The sequence below is a fragment of the Branchiostoma lanceolatum genome, chromosome 13 (assembly GCF_035083965.1).
Source record: "Branchiostoma lanceolatum isolate klBraLanc5 chromosome 13, klBraLanc5.hap2, whole genome shotgun sequence".
NCBI classification, from domain to species: Eukaryota; Metazoa; Chordata; class Leptocardii; order Amphioxiformes; family Branchiostomatidae; genus Branchiostoma; species Branchiostoma lanceolatum.
This window is the reverse complement of record NC_089734.1, coordinates 16,026,690-16,041,305: the sequence shown is the minus strand read 5'-3', so window position 1 is coordinate 16,041,305 and position 14,616 is coordinate 16,026,690. Positions and strand designations below refer to the sequence as shown.

Below are 14,616 nucleotides of genomic sequence, written 5' to 3'. Positions count from 1 at the left end.
CATCGGCAATATCAGGGAAAACTGAAGCCATAAGAAAACGATCGAAATGTATACATTTTTCACCTCATTGGTATAAAAAGAAGGCCGTAGTGAAGTCTGTATTGGGGGCAATAAAAATCGTACAGCGACGGAGAGAAAATTTTGAACATGTTCAAAATCATCTTTAGCTGTATTTTCCGACGTAGGACGCTCGGCGATGGCTACTTTTACGTGCGATTTACCTGCGATTTACCTGCGATTGACCTAGGTACACTAAAAAACCCATCGTACGATGTACCTACGTTATATGTGACCACCACTTTGTATGTGTTAACTATTGCACGCGGTTTTTCCCAAACGTACGACGTACGGCGCTGTCATGACGGAAGAAACCCCATCGCAGGTACGACGTGAGTTTACTGTGACCGTAGCTTAACTGAAGCAACGTGTGCACACTATGTATCAGTACAAACTTGATGCAGTTATGACCCGTTGCCAGAATACAGACATTAAATGCTACAGTTGTAAGAAGCAGCATAAAGACATATAAAAAAGCATTGTAACAGCACACTGTTTTAGAAAATAACTATATTACTATATTACTGTATATCTGAGGTCTTAAATGGGTCATGTATACATAAGCCTGACTCTGACATCTGGCTAACACATATAGCTACCTGTCTAGATTCTCTAGGAGGATTGCCGTTGGGGGCTGCATGACCCACTTTCTATCCTTTGTGCTGCTGACTAACATTCTAAACATTCTTCAGGGATTAATGTTCCTGTAGACAAATGCCTGTGCAATTCCTAGAATATCTGCAAACTGCACACAATACTATGCCATTTGACTCGCCACTGAGGCGTCGCCCAAAAAAATACTAGCAGTTAGTAAATATATATATACTTTACCGAGTTTGTCAGCAGTTTGTTCCGCCCTGATATGGTAGCCAAGTCCTGCTTGTTCAAGACGACGAATCATAGTTTCAGTGTGCCTGGAGTTAAAGTAGAATACCATAACTATCTGCACTTGAAACTACCTGACCTTGGTATCTAAAGAAGGATCAATGACATAACAACTGTCATATATACATTGTATTAAACGGGTACGATGCATTGTTATCTTGCATAAAATCAAAATAGCAATAAAAACTTATGATTGAATTCAAAATATCAATCTTCAACAGACGAACCCCAGTGTTCATTTCCTTTTAAGAATAGTGCGGAACATATTAACTTACCGCCTATAGGGATTGACAGCTGCTACAATCTTTAAACCTTCCTCTCCAGTAGCCAGAGGCTTGCCATTCACAGTTCCATCACACATGATCTCTTTAATAAGCCCAATAGCTTCACTTGTGTTTGCCTCGTCGAGGAACAGTACAGTTTCGATGTTGTGTTGGCGCCTATTGTTTGTTGCTAGTTCCTGTGCGTCATTTACTGTACGGATGATGTCTGCAGAACTTACACCTCCATGAAGCTAGTTGTGAAATGGAGAACGAAAAACAACCTTTAATGTGAAATTTAACATTTGATTGGTGGCTTCCTTAAGAAATACATTTTTACGCTTAAACACGACACGCCATTTAATTTTGATGATTGCGCGCATCCCTGCGGAAATAGAATATGTATAATTGTATATTTTGGATGCTACTTTATACAATGGAAAAAATGTATGTAATACTCACTTTCATGATAATCATATTTCTTGGCCGGCCTTTGTCAGTGGGTGGTCCTGCCTGTAGGTCGCACATGAACTTCACAAGGCGCGTCTTTCCACAGCCTGTTTCTCCCATGATGATGACAGGGATGTTGCACCTGAAATATGTAAAATTTTTAAACGACTACACACACACACACACACACACTGTGAAACGACTGAGCGTACCTTTCGTTTAGGTAGATGCGTTAAATCTACAGGTAAAATCGTACAAGGACGTGTTACTGCGTTAGCTGCTTTGAACTGAATACAAATGGAACTTAAACTTGAAGTTTTCGTGGTTAGATGCAGGAGAGTATGGTGAACTGATACCTACCTGAATCGCATGTGTATTGCCAAAATTTTCTTCACGTTGTCTGTTGTCAGTTCGTAACTCTCGTCAGGGTCAAAGTGTTGGCCTTTATCCAGCCCCATGACCATGCGTAGCTTCTTGATCTTCTCGATCCTGAACATGACAATTGATGTAGTAATAAGGTAACTGCTGTATTTCAGAAATACTATTTCATCATGTGTCATCCTATTATCAATTTGGTTTAACGTCATGTATACTGGAATGTAGAAAAAAACGCTAAACGGTTCAACTTAGGTGGTTACGTTAAAGATAAATAGTATAGTGATCGAACCCACTACATTCATAGGCAAAACATCGATTCACGCTACTGTTATTGGGCCACGGGAGGCAATGTGAAATACGAAGCAATATGCATTTGCATTACTGACGAAACCTTCACCAAACTATAAAGAAGATTTTTCCAGTTCCATATATATATATATATATATATATATATATATATATATATATATATATATATATATATATATATATATATATATATATATAAATATATAATTAGTTTTTGAATGCCCCCCTGCAAGCCTGCAAAAACGTGATGTTTATCAAAATTAAATTGACAACACAAAGCTCTGCTCTAAAGCACATGATAGGCTTTCAGAAAAGAGTGACTGTCTTATTTCAACACATGCTATTCAATTGCGTACTGACGCATGATTTGGCACGTAATGTAATGCAAAGATCACTTATATCAACTAGAGCTCCACGAACACAGTATCTTCGCCAAATAATCAAGGCTTATTGTGGAGAGTGATTAATATTTACATGCTTATCACTTCCTGCAAATTTGATCATACACCATGCCGTTTGGAAGTTATGATGGGGGGGGGGGAGTCAAGTCTAGATTGGGTTAAAAATCATTTGGTGGTACATCACTAGTATATGTGTCTAGTGTGCTGATATATGTTATAACTGGTCATCAAAAAATATTGAAAGTGATGATGAAATGGTACAGTCAATATATATGAAAAGAATGAATCTTTATTCCATACCATACACATTCTGAACGACATAGTACATGTGACTTTTCCATACCTAGCAGTGGTGCAGTTTTGGTGCAGTGTACTCTCCAAGCAGAGAAGTGGGTCTGGCTTGTTTTTGATGCGTTTCTAGGTGTTTTCGTCAGGCTTTCTATTTTGTCGCCTTTTCGTTATGTCGCCAACCGTGTGTTCGACAAGAATGCCTAAACTGAACACGTTAATAACCAACCGGACCCACATCTCTGCTCGGAGTGTAGTGAGAGTACCCCATCTGTTTATTTATATGCCCCATCTGTTTATCTATACTTGACCTTCCTTTCTGTAAACCCTACCCATCCACTAAATATTATACAGAACCATCAACAGTTTCTCAAGTTATGCTGGCGACATACAAATACATATCCACACAAAGCCCGCATCAGTACTGACGGAAAATGCCAGGGGAATTATTTTTGAACTTGACTTCCGTTTCTACAACATTTACACACCTACAAAAAATCATGAAGATCCATCAACGTTTCCGTCACTTTTTCTGCCTACATACAAACACACAAAAATGCAAAGTCCGCTGCAGTACTGTTGAAAAACGCAAGGTGAACCATTTTCAAACTTGACCTTCCTTTGCAAAACCACTGCACACCAACTAAAATTCATAAAGATTCATCAAAGCTTTCTTGGGTTATGCTCTTGACATACATACAGACCCATCCAACAGCTGGCTCAACCAAAAACATAGTTTACTCCGAGTACCAGTACTCGGCGAAGATAATAAACAATTGATGACTGGTCCTTTGAATTCCATCATTGTAAATGTATAGGCAAAATGCAACGTTTTGACAACATCCTACCTCGGCAGCTCATCAAAGTTGAGCTGTAGATCTACACCCTGTAGGACCAAACCACGCTGTAGTGGTTTCCCCATGACGTTTTGCTGCAGGACACTGTTGTTTGTCGGGTCCCTTATGTTTCCCTTTGTATCCACATGGAAGCCAAGGAACGTCATCGTGTGGTGATCGGAGTTGAAGAACAGATATGGATGAGGGCTGTGTAGAGATGGCATAAAACGTCGTAAAGACACTATCTAATATTGCACAACATTAAAAAATCTATCTTATCATAGCTGAATCTTATATTTTTATTTCATATTATCATATACTAAGAAAATATTAGCTGACACTCCTTGAGATCTTCAGTGTGTGTATGTTTTCATCTAAGGTATCCTTACCAGTTTTCCCATCTTCGACGCAGATGGTATTGGATAGGATTTTCATCTGTTTCCGCGGTGTAACTGGCCTCTTCCTCAAAATCTACCTTGAACGACGGACTTTCATCAGCCATCTCAAGGGAATGAGTTGCAAAGTCCTGTAAAAGATGTAATTGTTATACATTACTTAGTTGGGCTTTAAAAAGGGTTTTCAATGAAACATAAGTAATTGTATAATCTAGCGTCGTTTCGTTTTGTACCATAACGCGACTAAACAAAGAAAAATGCCACAAGTGGTAAAATAAGAAGATAAGGCTCATATGTTGTGGTTTCGTATGGTCGTTAGGATACAAAAAAACTAGTTCTCCTACTATGTATCGTTAGTAATACATGTACATATTTTCACTTGCCTTAGACATGATGATCATGAAGTCAACTACAAACTTTCTCAGTCCAGGAAGGCTGTCTCGCAAGAAGTCTTTGCAGAAATCGGACTGCTCGTAGTCTCTGAGTTGGTAATTCAGGAAGGAAAGGAAGTGACGCAACTCTGCCCAGGATGGATCCTTGATTCCGCAATGGCTGAAAATAGTAATGATTTCTATTACGTTGTATGACTCGAATCTTGAATGTTGCTCTAAGATGTGTGCGAATCATTCCATAGATATTGAAGGTGAAAAATGCAATGCATGCGATTTGGTATTCGGCATGCAAAAACTTACCAAAGGACAACCTTTAAAAAGCTGGCATGGTTGTCAACAGCAGAGTGAGCATGAGGATCAAATGTAAATCGGTCCAAGTCCTCTCCAGCCTCCCAGTGTCGGAGGTAGTGGAAGGGTCTCTGGAACTCGTCGGTAGAGAAGATTGTTGCGTCCATGGTAGGATCGGTAGGAAAGGTTGTTGCGTCCATGGTAGGATCCTGTGCCCCTTGTTCTAAGAAATTTATATTGGATACCAAGGATGACACATTACATCTGGTACTGGTGATGCACATCAATAAAGCCCCTATCTAACTGGACCCGCGGAACGTTGGTAGCCTCGCGGCGTCCTAAATTGAATTTGTGTTACCCTTAAATGTACAGGTATGACTAAAAGGACAACAAATCACACAAAGTGTAAAAGATTCGTATTTATCGACGAAATTTGTTGGTCTCTCTGTCAAATCACAGCGAGGTCGGTAACGTTCCGCGAGTCCAGCGAGATAAGGGCTTTAGATATGTGTCGTTTGAAGTGCCTTGAAATATGTCCAATTTCGCCTAGCGTAGCCAATTCCCGGCGGCTTGTTGCGTAAAGGCAATGTGTTTGGCCGAAAACACAGAGGTAAAGGGTTCGAATCCCGTCGACATTCTGCTCTTGGGAAAGACACTTAACCCGAAATTTACCAATTTGCTCAGGTGAAAATGAGTATCTAGCTTTGGCTCGAGCACGTAAAATAACCTACCAGACGAAAGGAGCAGGGTCCTTTTTGTGTGAATGTATCAAATAGGTCTAACAAGATAAGTAACGCTTTAGTGCAAACCTGGTGTGTTACACAATCAGGCGTTTAACCGGGTGTGCAATAGAAACATACCAACAAATTTTGTTTTTGGCTTTCTTTGGTCCAAACGATAAGTTATAACAGTATGGCAGCTTCTTTGCAAACTGTTAATACCATACCTTCGGTTGGCCTTTGCTCAATTTGCTCAAGTATCTCAGTTGGGGATCGGCAAGTAGCAGAAGGTAGAAATGACACGAAGGGTTGTGTACCCGTTGTTTCAGGATTCTAAAACAAAAACAAAGGTGATATATACACACGTTTCAATACGCATTCAGAATGGTGATAGCCAAAAAGGAGTTTCCTTAAATAGAAGACCAGATACTGACCTGTACAACTGGGGTCTCTAGTGTCCTCTCAATCAGGTACAGGTCCCATGGGAGTCGCAACCAGACTTTGCCATCTTTCCCCATTACACGACCGAGAACCATGAGATTGAAAAGGAAATCATCCATACCCTTACGCACCTGTTAAAGAAAAATTCAAGATGGATCATCATCCATTGTTAAAAGATTACTATTCAATGTTAACAAATATGTGTGCAGATTTCGAGTGTCCAGTTAGCTGACCCATTAATTCTGGACACTTGACTTGATGTACGGTTGACGTCATCAATGGGTCAAAGGTTGTTCAAAGTTGATATCTCCCCCCTCCCGTCCCGGTTGCGCCCTGATGTAGACTGCCTGAGCCTGAGCCTGACAGCCTGAATGCCTTCTTTACTCTTCACAAGTAGCCATGTTCGGTATCAAGAGTATAATGTACATATGACCCACTGCGGAATTCATCCGTGCAAAAAGTTAAGAAGGACTGGGTCATACAAAAGACGAGGAAAGTAATCTAATCAAAGACTGCTGAGCACATTTTTAGTTGGAGCATGGTTTATTTCTTCATAATGTACTTTACCAACTCAGACGAACTGGATGAAAACAGATCGTCCTACAGAGCGTTCTTAACTCACCAGCGGAGACATGTCGAGGTGGATAATCGTAGGTGATGGTTTCTTTGGATGTTGCTCTCGTCCATTCAGAGCCGATAAGATGGAATCCACATCAATGACCGCCTCATGGAACGGAATCTTCAGATAACAAGAAGTACTTCCGACGGATCGCGGGTTAGCTTGTAGCTGCTCAGCACGACGCTGCACGTACAAAGACTTCCCCAGACCAGGTCTGTTAGATGAAATCACACGAACGGAGCTCCTAGCAGTATGGGAAACAAAATAAACTTCTTTAGAAACAAGATTAGTTCAAGGGTATCAGGCATCCTTTAAATAGGTAGAGTTTCTTTGTTTTATGTCTACCGTATTATGATTGTATTTTATCTGTAGGCATTCGATAAAATCTTGAGATGCTGGTAGCGCTGTGAGTCGTATCGCATTTACTATACTTTTCAGCTGAATAAGCCCAAGTAATGTCCATTGATGACCTCTTCTACCAAAATTACAAAAGTCACATTTATGAAAGTCCTATCTTTTGGTAGAAAACTATTATAGCATGACCTGATTAACATATGTGGCATTCCTACCATGGAGAATGATACTGTTGTTATAGGTGGTCTTTTATTCAAATCAGGTCTTAGCTTTTCATTTAACTTTGTGTCGCTCTACTCAAGGTACTTACATGCCAAAAATACTGAAAATCCACGCAGTATAGTTGGCCTTGGTTGCCTTCTTGCCAAGACGTCAAACATCAAAACAATCCATTCACAGATTCTTCAGTTATGCTGGCCAAAGTCAATTGACAAATACATAGACAGGCACACACCAAATCATCAAGGAATGAAACAACAGATATGATGAAATGGATCCAAATCTGCTTTGAGCTATTTGACGCTTTCAAGTCTCACCTTTGGTAGTCAAGTCTACTCGCAGGTTCGGTGCCATTTACTGTATTGCTCTCAACAAGTTGCTTTGACAGGTAATCTCTGATATCCTTGTGTGGACACGGGGCGAATTGCTGTACGCGATACTGTTCAAGGGCGGCAGCTATGTAGGACTCGTGCTGCTTCTCTCTGGCACACATCAGAACAAGATGGCACCCTTTATATTAAAAAAAAAACAATGTAAATATGGGTTAATCTTAAGTTTAGAATGCACAACTCTAAAACATTTGTGATTGAATAGATATGTTGTGGTGATTATAATAAGACTACATGTATGCCAACGCCAATGAACTCAACAATACTACGAGATAGTAACAAACGAGGACAAGGTGCACTAGTTTTCCTAGTGATTTTCGCCCTGATAACGACACCTAGGAGGCGTGGTCGAATGGTCGAGTGGTAAAGCTGAGCTAGCGGACACGAGACCGAGAGGTCGCAGGTTCGATTCTTGGAGTTCTTTGCTAGACTCTATGTCATTAAGAACGGGGATTTACACGATGGGTACCTGACTTCAGTTGGGGAGGCAAATTGTGGTGGAAATATAGGAATGGGCCGCCTCAAATACTGTGCCCATTGCCCATTGACCCTTCGGCTATGAGACTATCTTTACCTACCTTTGTTTTACCATTACGAAGGCAGCAGAGCAGCTACCAAAACGTTGACAGAGTGAGACAAAAACATTGTTGTATATCGAAGAGACTATCGTGAATCGATGTATAAGCATGATGAAAATATTGATGTAAGACGTCATTTTAAGTATCTTCTTGTCAAGTGCCTCACAGTGAAACGTCCGTACCTGTTTGACGCCGCATCAGCTTTAGGCGTTCCTCTTCAGCTTTCACACTGACGTCATGGTCCAGCTTATCAATGTTCACCAAGCAGAATATTCTACCCGCGTTGTCGGTAATGGCTCGTCTCCAGAGTAATACGATCTAGAGATAAGAAACAGATTGTAAAGGATCAACTGGTAACTGAAGACTTTAACATTATATTTATAACGCCGAGATTCAGATTTGTGATTTTCAAACTTTGCTAAGACTAACTTGACTTCGATGAATTTTTCTAACAATTAGAATTGCAACTACCACAATTAATTAGATCATTAGATGCACTTGGACTATATATTACGCCACGCTGTATGATTCCTGAGAACTTTAACTCTCTCACCTCCTCCACTGTAGTCTCTGAGGTACACAGGAGTACTTCACTGTAGGATGGCATAGGGGAGCCATCGCCTCCGTACGAATATAGGGACAACACTGTTCTTAACATGTCACCTGAATAGCAGTAAATTGTAGAAAAAAAAATTGTCAAATTATAGAAGAACCACATTCCTGAAAAAAATAACAACAACAACAACAACAACAACAAAAACGTTGATCTGCCTCTTTGTTACAAATACATTGAGATATGTATTATCGACATATTATGACTATCACCTGCAGGACAGACGATCAAATTCGGGACACCCTCTTTCAAATATGTATCTGGCCATGGTCTCCTCTGTGAAGTGTGCTCTGAAAGAATATGTAGCCAAGGTAATTTACTTGATATAAAGAATCGAAAAGTTAAGCACACAAACATCAAAAATGTACACAAATACACATAACATACCTGTAGGGCTCAGTTTCTGTAGAATTAGGCCGAGATGACCCAAGCTCAAATATTCCGTCATGTTCTCAAGCTGGTTTGACTTCAAGTACAGATCCCAGATGTCTGAGATTTTTTCCACAAGTGTGCTGTAGAAAACAAAAACCCATCCGTTTCAAACTATAGTCATCTTTGCTTGAAACGAAAAAAGCATTCGGTGGAATGAAAGTGACTGAATTATAATAGTTGTAATCAATTCATAAGAAATGTTTTCAGTATGCCAGAAAAAATACATACGCATCTCTTTCATTGGCTTCCGTAACAAGCCTGTGGGTGATTTCACCAAGAGATGCCATTTTATTCAATGGAGCAAGCTTTGGAGTATTTATGTTGGGATCATTTTGTTCTTCAGCATGTTTCACATCAATAGCTTCTTTTGAATGTTGTTCTTTCAGATCCGTGGTGTCTTCATTTTGTGCAAGAATCTCTTGAGCCAATTCTTCATTGCCGAAGTTGCACCAATCGATGGCTTCGTCAAGGGTTTCATCGAAGTTTCCCTTTTGGGATACTTTAAGAGCAACTTTAAGAGCAGCTTTAGCCATGTCTTCTGACAAATCTGAAACAACACTGTGAAGTTGTTTAAGAAGAGCATCTGGGTCTATTGCTTCTGAGATAGGTCGGGCCTCAAGTACTTTCCATTCGGAGGATCCTTCGACTTTTTCAACAGTATCCTCTTCATCACGTTTTACCATCAATAAGGCTGACCGTAGGTCTTCTACTGAGCAGAGCTTTTTTACACTGTCTAGCAATACGATTGCTTGTGATGACGCCACTTCATTATGTAAATGCTTTGCAAGCTCCCCACGAAGAACCACGACTTGCTCTGTGGTAAAGTTGTTTAGCTCAGGATATTTGCCTCTATTGGAGTCGACAAACCGACGCCACTCGCCCAGACAAGATTCCATTAAATTTGCCAGATTAGTGACCTCCTTTGCAATATCTTCCTCTGTTCCATCAAGAGTTGGCGATTCAAAACCAAAGTCGACGACAGCTTTGCGTTTGTTTTGGGGATTGCAATACAGATTGCATGTCCATTTGTCAAAGAGCACGGAGCCCGCCTTTCGGAGTTGGAGGTACATGTTTCCAAGCCGCATGACACCTTCGAAGACCTGTAGAAAAATCCAGATATTGCCATCACTAATGCCTGCGAAATATTTTCGATATCGATAAGAGGGCGAAAGCTACGTAGGAATTAATGTTATTCGACCACACCGTCATACTACAGCTGGCAGCAGTCATCTTACCTCAACGAACCTCTCTACTTCTTCTTTCCCTTTCCTGGCTGTCCCTGCAATCAGCATGAGCTTGCTTTGCAGTGTCTTCAAGCTGCTGACACTGTACTGCCGACAGTCCGTGTCGCCCTCAGCCTGACTGAATAACATTGTCACGACGCTATCAAGCGGTTCCTAGTGATGGTCAAAATGTATTTTGTTAATGTTATCCATCACAAAATTAGGTGCAACAACACGCTATTAATCCACTCAGTTTCGTACAGCGTACACGTGAAAATTAATCAAAAGAGAGGAAAGTCTAGGAAATAATGGCATACATACATGTAAGTTGTCTGGTTGACCAATGTTGCCGATCACGTAGATGCCCCTTGCATTTATCGCCTCTGCTTGTGACAGGGACGACTTTTCTACGGATCCATGAGATTCTTGGACATGTTCCAGCCACGACAAGTGATTCTTCATTGCACGCTACAAAGACAAATAAAAAAGTCAAAAATTTGCTCTGTCGACGGAAAGGCGCCCTGGATGTTCACGCAAATATCCATAGGATGACTGTAGACTTGTGAACATAAGCAGTAATCACAGGGTCCCGATGATACAATCTTTGGGCCCTGATGTCTCTTTGTAATAAAACATACTTCAGTAATGAACTATTCACCGCATCATAATGTGATACCTCTTCCAAGCACACAGGAAAACACATTGACTAGTCTTTGTATATCAGTCCACACAATTAAAGAAGTTATGTTGACGTCGTGTTAGCCGCGATGTGCTAGGTGGGAGCAAATATTAATACTGTGGCTGTGGACTGTTTTTAATGTTAGACTACATTTCTAATACCGTTGCACTACACAATATATACATCGAGGACGTTGTAATTCTTATCCTTTGAAAATCAATTTTTTTATCTAAATGTGCCCAATTAGGGATACCAACCAATTTCTTTCGTATGTTGGGGTCCAGTGCCTGATATGTCTGAAGCTTTTTGGCAGCCTGCATCACTTCAGCAAAGCCAGCATCTCGTTTGAGGTCGTAGATTAGAGGTCCGAAGCCTATACCTGCTGAGAGTAGCATGTTCACCCTGTCGATTTCAATGTCTGTCTCTCCAGCCGATATACTGGCTAGATCAGCAAACACCTTCAACTGTTTTGTGTCTGTTGATAGAAATGAATGCTTCAAATTGGCAATTTGAACCTTTACAACTGAAAGAGGGGGTTAAGTGTCAAAACTCAAAATGCAATACATTCACTCATGTACATGTCTTAACGACGGCAATGACTAAAGGAAACTATATGGCATGTTATTGATTTAATATACCGTTCAACATTATTATGAGGCTCAAAATCGTGATATTTCATACCTTTCGTATGTTTTCGCATCCAGTCTACCAAAGGTTTCGACACAACAAAGGTACTGAGTGCCTCCGAAGTTGCTTCTGTCAGTTCAGCGAGAGTCGAAGTAGACTTGAAGACAGAGTCGTCGATAGACCTTAACGTACGCTTTTTGAAGGCTGGATCTTTCTGTAATATAGAAAATGATAAGATTGGGTGTTAGCCTCAATCTGCAAAACAGATTTCAATATGTATGAACAATTTCGAATATTGTTTTCGATAAGATTGGTCAATGATAAGAGGAATAGATAACGTCAGCATTTTTTTCCTGTATTCACAGGGAATATAACATCATTTTATACAATCTACGGCTGTCAAATCTTCAGGGAAAAACCGGGTGACCCTGTGAAGGCAAGGGACATAAAAACTAAGTAACAAATAATTTTATATTATGTGGTAATATCACTGCAAAACGAATTAGCTTTCCCATTCATATATTTACATACTGTAAACCTAGACCCTATGTGCAGCAAGAATACTCACGGATTCAAGTAAAGTCTGAACAGAGCTGAAGTCTCCTTGCAAGTCATAAGTCTCCTTGACGTCATTGATATGTTTAGCTTTCTTGGTGTACTGTCCAAGCAGGTGATATTGCATGATTTGGTCCGTTCTTTCAGTCACCCAACAAGCTTTGGGGTTATTGGATAACGTCGCTATTTCTTGGTGTAAATCTTGTTCCTTGTCCATTATGCCTCCAAAATACTTGTCGACGTCCTCTAAGGTGATTTCTCCCGTTTCTATGTCTTCTCGTTGCTTTTCCCACACGAAAAGGGCTGGCTGGCAAACATCGGTGACCACCTGATCTATTGTGAGCACGATCTGATGGTCTTCTGTGGTGTCGGGTAGATATGGCATCTCGTCAGAGCCTGCGTCTGTTGATTTTCGTATCATGCTGCGCGCTTCGTCTGCCTTCTCCTTCCAAATTGCATGGAAGAGAATACTCTTGTCAAGTCGTCCCACTGGATCCAGTATGGCTTTGACGTGTGGCGCAAGGTTGAAGAATATTACCTCGGGGGCTTCTTTGAGATCAACACTGGTGGCTGCAGCTTGTTTGTTATCAAAAGTGACGGCAGCGCAAAGTTGATTGACGGGCAGGTTGTCAACGTTGGCGTTTACTTTCTGTTGTAGCATGCTTCTGTCGACTAATCATATAGGTCACCATTAAAATTAGATGTAATACAATTTAAGGAACTTATGATTCAACCGATAGATTCCAATAACACGAAAAATGCAAAGTTAGACATAGTGACACTGATGAAATACTAAAGACTCCAGAAAGCGAACTTACTTGGACTGATGATCTCAGACATGCCTAGAAACTTTTGCAACTGTCGTCGTTCTTCCTTAAATGCGTTGAGCTCGTCCCTGCGGCACTCCAGGGCAATGTCGACAATCTCTTTACGGGTCGAATTTGACGGAGGCAACTTTAACTGCTCTGCCTTTTGGCTCTCGTATTTGTCGCTGTTTGGATTCTCTGGTGTAATGATTTTGCTGAGCTCCAGGAATCTAAAGCTGAACTCGATCAATATCTTTAGCTCTTTCACAGCAATGGTCCCATCCAATAACTTCCTTTTCATGTCTTCCAATTCTGAAACAGCCACGGTGATCTTGTCTTTGCAGTCATCGGCAAGCGTTTCCTTCAAAAGTGATGCTCCAGCTTTGAAGAATGAAATGTCACGGGTATTAATACAATACTTTGTATGGTAAGAAGTTACAACTTACATACCTCAACAACGCGCACCAAAAGTGATTTGATTTCGAAGTGACTACTAAGACCAAAGACAGTTTGTGAACGTCCTTTTTTCCAAATGAAACTAAGATATCATCATATTCCAAATCGGCTGTATTAGTATAAAGAATGAGGTTTTTGCAAGTTGGTTGGTGCTTGATGATCGTAAAAAGTATACGTAATGACGGAATGATCATTTGAAAAATAAAACCAAACAAATGTGAAAAATAATGTGCAAGTCAATTGTCATCCACTCCAACTTTTTTGGTGACTTGATGTACGTACATTGCTTCATCAATGCAAGAGGAAATATGACTAGGTGTGAATAGTTCCTGCTCATCATCATTATCCATGCAAAAGTTAAGAATGACCATGCTTTGCACCAAACCTATTCAGACCTGGAGAAGGGTTTTAAGGCCCACGCCAACCCCTATACGGCTTCCGCTAGATCCACTAAACTTGGTGACTTTTGCTAAATTTTTCAGGTAAAGATGTCAAATTAGTGAAGAAGTCCATTGTTGTTTCGCGTTGCCATGGTAACGGGTTACTGGCAGGCATATTTTACAAAATGTTCTTATTTCGGCTCGTACTGTGAAGTTTCAAGGTTTTCTTGCTAAACCGCACTTGTTTTCTCATATCATTAGCATCCTAGGTAATTTAATGAAGCTTTTATGATTCAACAGTCATAATCCATGTCAATTTGAAAACATTATAGGCCAGAAACCAATATAACCAGGTTGTTGTTCCTCGTGTATTGCCACTGTCTTGTTTACAATAAATAGCATTCATACCATTTCTTTAGTCTGTATTCATTGTTTTTAGGGCTCACATGTTCATAAAATTCTATTTTCAAAATTTAAAGAGATGGTTGATACAGGATGGCTAGCTGATGGCTAATAAGGTCATGACGTTGATGTCGTTGCCATTCAACAGTCTTAGCAGACTTGAATATTTCATCAATCAAACTTCT

At 40.3% G+C, this 14,616-nt stretch overlaps 1 protein-coding gene across 1 annotated transcript in view; it reads right to left on the bottom strand.

Annotated features, from left to right (window-relative positions):
- Window positions 1–14,616, bottom strand: part of LOC136447717 (E3 ubiquitin-protein ligase rnf213-alpha-like) — a 35,668-nt gene that overhangs the window by 2,342 nt on the left and 18,710 nt on the right. Inside the window, exons 14-36 of the mRNA XM_066446760.1 lie at window positions 13,206–13,574; window positions 12,401–13,059; window positions 11,887–12,046; window positions 11,463–11,680; window positions 10,848–10,994; window positions 10,539–10,700; window positions 9,532–10,403; window positions 9,259–9,383; window positions 9,084–9,161; window positions 8,812–8,921; window positions 8,441–8,576; window positions 7,609–7,801; window positions 6,722–6,962; window positions 6,093–6,230; window positions 5,886–5,991; window positions 4,952–5,162; window positions 4,643–4,811; window positions 4,254–4,390; window positions 3,877–4,071; window positions 2,013–2,141; window positions 1,665–1,794; window positions 1,218–1,456; window positions 889–971 (exon numbers count right to left, since the gene is read on the bottom strand). Of these exons, the coding sequence (XP_066302857.1) occupies window positions 889–971; window positions 1,218–1,456; window positions 1,665–1,794; window positions 2,013–2,141; window positions 3,877–4,071; window positions 4,254–4,390; window positions 4,643–4,811; window positions 4,952–5,162; window positions 5,886–5,991; window positions 6,093–6,230; window positions 6,722–6,962; window positions 7,609–7,801; window positions 8,441–8,576; window positions 8,812–8,921; window positions 9,084–9,161; window positions 9,259–9,383; window positions 9,532–10,403; window positions 10,539–10,700; window positions 10,848–10,994; window positions 11,463–11,680; window positions 11,887–12,046; window positions 12,401–13,059; window positions 13,206–13,574 (5,007 nt within the window). The remainder of the gene's footprint in view (window positions 1–888; window positions 972–1,217; window positions 1,457–1,664; window positions 1,795–2,012; window positions 2,142–3,876; window positions 4,072–4,253; window positions 4,391–4,642; window positions 4,812–4,951; window positions 5,163–5,885; window positions 5,992–6,092; window positions 6,231–6,721; window positions 6,963–7,608; window positions 7,802–8,440; window positions 8,577–8,811; window positions 8,922–9,083; window positions 9,162–9,258; window positions 9,384–9,531; window positions 10,404–10,538; window positions 10,701–10,847; window positions 10,995–11,462; window positions 11,681–11,886; window positions 12,047–12,400; window positions 13,060–13,205; window positions 13,575–14,616) is intronic.